This window comes from Myotis lucifugus, unplaced genomic scaffold (genome assembly GCF_000147115.1).
Source record: "Myotis lucifugus unplaced genomic scaffold, Myoluc2.0 scaffold_417, whole genome shotgun sequence".
In the NCBI taxonomy this organism is placed as follows: Eukaryota; Metazoa; Chordata; class Mammalia; order Chiroptera; family Vespertilionidae; genus Myotis; species Myotis lucifugus.
The window spans coordinates 264,772-270,603 of NW_005871465.1; the positions used below are offsets into that span (position 1 = coordinate 264,772).

General features: G+C 49.8%; 1 protein-coding gene across 1 annotated transcript in view; it reads left to right on the forward strand.

Annotated features, from left to right (window-relative positions):
* The window catches only part of MAML1 (mastermind like transcriptional coactivator 1), a 52,118-nt gene that overhangs the window by 34,860 nt on the left and 11,426 nt on the right, over positions 1 to 5,832 (forward strand). Inside the window, exon 3 of the mRNA XM_014467853.2 lies at positions 3,854 to 5,266. Coding sequence (XP_014323339.2) covers positions 3,854 to 5,266 — 1,413 coding nt within the window. The remainder of the gene's footprint in view (positions 1 to 3,853; positions 5,267 to 5,832) is intronic.

Here is a 5,832-nt window from a genome sequence, read left to right on the forward strand (position 1 = left end):
TGGATCAGCACTTGGTCCTTAGGAAGCTGGGTTTATTCTGAGTGTGATGTTCAGTCATAGGAATTTGAAGACGGGAATGGATGAGGTCAATGGTAGTGTGTGCATAGTGAAGAGAGGAGAGGTCTCTGATATTTATTTGAAAGGGAGACCTACACCTACCTTAAATGAGTCTGAGAAGAAACAACCATAAAAGTAGAAGAGAAAGAAAGATAATGTAAAGAAATATAAGGAAAGAGCTTTAAAGATGGAGGGAATTATTAAGAGGCAGATGGACAGAAAGGGAGAGGGAAAGACTAAAAATGTAGGCTGCGTTTAACATCATGAAGATCATTCTGGCCTTGGAGAAAGCAGTCCTCCTAAACCCTCCCTTTCTTTGCCCACATCCAACATCCAGTCAGTTCCCAGAGGATAGAAACCACGTGGTTTTGGACTAACATGCAGCTGGGGAGCGGGGTATTTGGCTGGTAGGAGGATGACAGAAGAGGAAGGAGGAGGGAACATGAATGCCTATGAGAAGGGGCAGGGAGCACTGGTGGCTGCCCTTCGTGGCTGACAGCATGGATGTAAGGAGCACGGATGAGAGAGCCACCTTGTCTTAACCAGCTGCCTCTGTGTGTTAACTCGGAGTGAAAGAGTATAGGGGTTATCATTTGGGGGAGTTTGACTACAGAGCACACTGGAATTTCAGTGGTGGATGGTGGAAGAGAGGAAGTAGAGGACTGTTATGTAAGCCTAGTAGGTCAAGCAGGGTGTCAGGATGTTGATTTAATGTCCACAACGTGTGGCAATTCCAGCTTGACTGGGAGCAGCATTGATATGTGGGGGCCCCTCTTTCAGAATAGAAGATGGTGGGTGGCACAGGCGAGGGTGGGAATCAAGCCTTCAGGGTTCATTGCTGCAAGCCTGGCCGGGTGAGCATGTGGGGCCTCCAGTTTACTGTCAGGCATGCAGCATTCTCCAGCAAAACCCCCTTGTGAAGGAAACAAGCACCAGATGGTTTTATCCCAGAACTGGATCCTCCTGGAGCCCTGTGCAAGGGAGTGGCCTCCCCCCAGAGACCACTTGATAGTTAAGACAGGAACCTCTGAGCTGAGCACCCAGAAATACCACATTATGCTGAAGCAAGCATGTGCATTTGTACATGCCAGCCAGTCTTGTGTACTTACAAGTGATTACTGTGTTCGTTCTTATGTAATCTGTTCAGGCCATTTTCCCATCTCTTATGAATTCCTGGAGATGAGGCTCTGTCGTTCACTCACCTTGCCTCTCTGCAGTGCCCTGCACATATCAGGCACTCCTGCATATGCACACGGCTTAAAAATCTGCCAGGTCACCACTTTCCCTCTCCCTTTCTGTCCATCTGCATCATTGCAGTCAAGTTCTGAGAGGGGTTGAGACAATGGCCTGGTGTTTCCTTTGGGTAAATGCAATTCGTATTGCAAAATTAAGTTGTTGCTTTGGAACTTGTCTGCATCTGTTTGCATGTGGATATTGAAAAAAGGAGTGGTAGCTTTTATAATTGTTAGGGCAAAAAAGGATTCTGTTTCTAAACTGGGGCAACCAGCTGACTCATCAAGCGCCTTGACCTTTTAGGTTTCCATCTTCCTCCTTAGGAAAATGGAAAACTGAACAGGTTTACAGACAGCCCAAACACGACACTGAGGAACAAATGATTTTTCATACAGAAAACTAGCCCTAGCTGGTTTGGCTCAGTGAATAAGAGCATCAGCCTGCAGACTGAAGGGTCCTGGGTTGAATTCCGGTCAAGGGCACATGCCTGGTTGCGGGCTTGATCTCCAGTAGGCAACGTGCAGGAGGCAGCCAATCAATGATTCTCATCATTGATGTCTCTATCTCTCTCTCCCTCTCCCTTCCTCACTGAAATCAATAAAAATATATTTTAAAAAAAAGAAAACAATAGAAAGAATAAAAATTCAAGAAAAATTAACAACCCGTTTTGACTTCCTTCTGACAGATTAAATGAGTATAAATTTACCATCCCCAAAGGAAACTTTTCAAACAATGGATCTTATAAAGGCTCCATTTTAGGAGTATGGCTTCTTTCCTCCTCTCACCACTAGGTGGCAGCATGAAGCAGAGGAACCTACAAAAAAAGTAAAGTGAAAAGAAAGTAAATGGAGGGTTTGGCTGCATGCTTGAGATTTGGTCTTAGAATCATGTTTTCTTACTCTTCCCTACAGTTTCATTTATCAAACATTACTAGGTTTTCGGAGCTAATTTAAGTACATAGATATCAATTTAAAGAAGTACTCAGCCGGGATTTTAGAGCAATGTAAGAAATAAAGAAAATCTTGAAGTGGGGGGGAAGGAATGGGAGCATTAGAATGGGGATTCGTAGATTTAGAAAATTGCCCTTCTTTTTTTGTTACTCCTTGTGCATTAGTGCCTAGTGAGTAGTTTGCTGCTAAGAGCTGGTGTCCATGGTGTTGCCTTGGATAGGAACCCAGGTTACGATACTCCTGCACTCTCTCCCAGGGCAGATGTGGTAGGTCATTATGGCCCTTCTCTGCAGCTGGGAAACAAACAGCACATCCTACTGTCTGACTCCTCTGAAATCTGTTTAAAGATAATAGTGAAATTTGTTATTTGGAACTTTGTAAAATAGCTCAGTATAGTCAGTGGGAAAGGAAACCATGGAATTAGGTAGGGTGGAGGGGGTGAAGGACAAAAATGTAACAAGAGTAAACATAGTAAAGGAGCAGCCAGTGTTTAGAGGCTAAGTTTAGGGCACCTCTGTTAGTGGAAGAGTCCTGTCCTGACACCTGAAAATGAGACTGGGGGAAATAGTAGAAAGACACTTACTACCTTCTCTCCTCCTCATCTTACTTCTTGAAATTCCCAGCTCCTGCATAGTCAGAGTGTTTTCAGCTTTTATTGCTTGCATAAGCCATTCATCTTATTCTGTAGCCATGTCCCTGCATGTCCTATATCCTAGAAGACTGGGAGCCCATGAGGAGAGGGGACCACCCTTTTTGTCTTGATAGTCCATAGCACTTGTTCCTGGCACGAGGCAGACTCTTTATAAATGAGTAGTTGAATGAATTTAGTTGAGGATATGGGGAAGCAAGAATATCAGTGCAGACAGACCGTCTGTGACCAGATGGTCTTGATAAGAAATAGGGTTTGTGAAGGCTGGTGACTGGGTGCAGGGGATTAGAAGATGCTCATGGTTGGCAGGGAGGAGAGTGGGAGAAAAGTGGGAGAAAAGGGGTGGGGCTGAGCAAAGCTCTAGAAAGGCTGGGAAGGGCATTAGCACTGGCCCGTGCAACAAGGTGGAGCCTGTGCTGATGGCCAGCCCGCACCAAGCCTGAGAAAGAGCCTGTGCTGCCAGGGCCCCTGTCCTAGCCAAACCAGCTTAAACACAAAAAGGGATGTGTTTGTTCCCATAGGTGGAAAGGCCAGTGTAGGGCTGGGGAATGGCTGGTCTCTGGTATAATTAGATCCAGACACATGATGCCCTCAGAATATATATGTATCCTCTGGCTCTTTCTCCTCTGTTCCACTGGTGGGCACACCCTCACTCTGAATGACTGAGCAGCATCAAGCTTGTGTCCTGCAAAAGTCCAGGGACTGACCCATCGACTAACTGGGTTGCTTTCCCACAGCTGAGTTAGTGGTCCTGACTCAGGCGAGGCCCCAGGACCTGGAAAAGGGAGAGGCAACCCCGGAGAGGAAATGGGAGGAGGGGTTCCCAGAGTGGGGAGTGTAAAGTGGGGAGGCAAAATCATCAGGAGAGCAGCAGGGCTGCAGGTCCCTAGTTTGAGTCACCATAAGAAGCAGAGGGCCTTTTACATTTGCTGTGCACATAATCACTCTTTTCCATGTTTTTTAGCATCTCCATGACACGGTGAAGAGGAGCCTTGATAGTACCACCTCCCCACAGAATGGCGGTCAGCAGAATGGCTATGGAGACCTCTTTTCTGGGCAAAAGAAGACCCGCCGGGAGGCTCCCCTGGGAGTAGGTGTCTCTTCCAATGGCCTGCCTCCAGCCTCCCCCCTCAGTCAGCCTGAGGAGCCTGGTGCAGAGGCCCTGCAGGCCAGCGGGAAGCACTCGCTGGGACTGGACTCCATGAACAAGAAGTGTCTGGCAGATTCGCACCTCCACCTGAATGGAGGCAGCAACCCCAGTGAGTCATTTCCTCTGAGCCTGAATAAAGAGCTGAAGCAGGAGCCTGTCGATGATCTGCCTTGCATGATCACAGGGGCCGGAGGCTCCATATCCCAAAGCAACCTCATGACTGACCTCAACCTGAACGAGCAGGAGTGGAAGGAGCTCATCGAGGAGCTGAACAGGTCGGTGCCCGATGAAGACATGAAGGATCTGTTCACTGAGGATTTTGAGGAGAAGAAGGACCCAGAGTCCTCTGGTTCTGCCACACAGCCCCCCTTGGCACAGGACATTAATATTAAGACAGAATTCTCTCCAGCAGCCTTTGAACAAGAACAGTTAGGCTCTCCACAAGTGAGGGCTGGGTCTGTAGGACAGACCTTTATGGGTCCTTCATCCGGGCCTGTGAGCACAGATTCATCCAGCCTAGGGGGCTCTCAGCCTCTGTTCCACACCTCTGGTCAGCCCAGGGCAGAAAATCCCAGTCCCAACCTGATGCCGGCATCAGCCCAGGCCCAGAATGCACAAAGAGCCATCTCCAGTGTGGTGCTGCCTAGCCAGGGCCCAGGAGTGGCCTCAGAGCTGTCCTCTGCCCACCAGCTCCAGCAGATCGCCGCCAAGCAGAAACGCGAGCAGATGCTCCAGAATTCACAGCAGCCTGCCCCAGCACCAGCACCAGGCCAGATGTCCACCTGGCAGCAGACGGGCTCCTCCCACAGTCCCTTAAATGTTCCTTACACCATGGAGAAGCCTGCCAGCCCTCCCAGCTACAAGCAAGAGTTCACCAACTCCAAACTGCTCATGATGCCCAGTGTGAACAAGAGCGCCCCTCGTCCCGGAGGCCCCTACCTCCAGCCCAGCCATGGAAACCTGCTGAGTCACCAGCCACCAAGTAACTTGAGCCAGAACGCCATGGCTAACCAAGGGTCGATGCTGGACTATGGCAACACCAAGCCCCTTTCTCATTACAAAGCGGACTGTGGGCAAGGCGGCCCTGGGGTTGGTCAGAGCAAGACATCCCTGATGGCTTATCTTCCCCAGCAGCTCCCTCATCTGAGCAATGAGCAGAACTCTTTGTTTCTGATGAAACCAAAGCCGGGAAATATGCCCTTCCGATCTCTGGTTCCACCCAGCCAGGTGAGCCTATGGCTTTGCTCTCTTACTCTGCATCCCTGTAGTTACCAGGTCCCTGGGGAGCAAAGAGAAGGAGGGAGGGAGCCGCTGCGGTTGTCCTTTTGATCCCAGACACCAAATGGGTCCAGGCTGCCTGTCACTACTTGAGCCAAATTAAGCAGAGACAGGGTTGAATCATATATGAGTGTTCATTCCAATAATGCCGGCAGTATGGAGAGAGCAGCAGGTCACCCTGTAAATTCTCTAACCCCTCCTACCAGCCGGTTGATTATATAGGGACTAGTGGCCCAGGGCACAAAATTCATGCAGGGGGGAGGAGGGGGTTGTCCCTCAGCCCCACCTGCACCCTCTCCAATCTGGCTGGGACCCCTCGGGGTCGGACATCCCTCTTGCAATCTGGGACCGTTGGCTCCTAACCGCTCACCTACCTGCCTGCCAGATCGCCCCTAACCACTCTGCCTGTTGGCCTGCTCGCCCCCAACTGCCCTCCCCCCAGCCTTCTCGCCCCCAACTGCCCCCCCTTGCTGGCCTGAGTGCACCCAAAATGCCACACACCGGTCTGATCACAC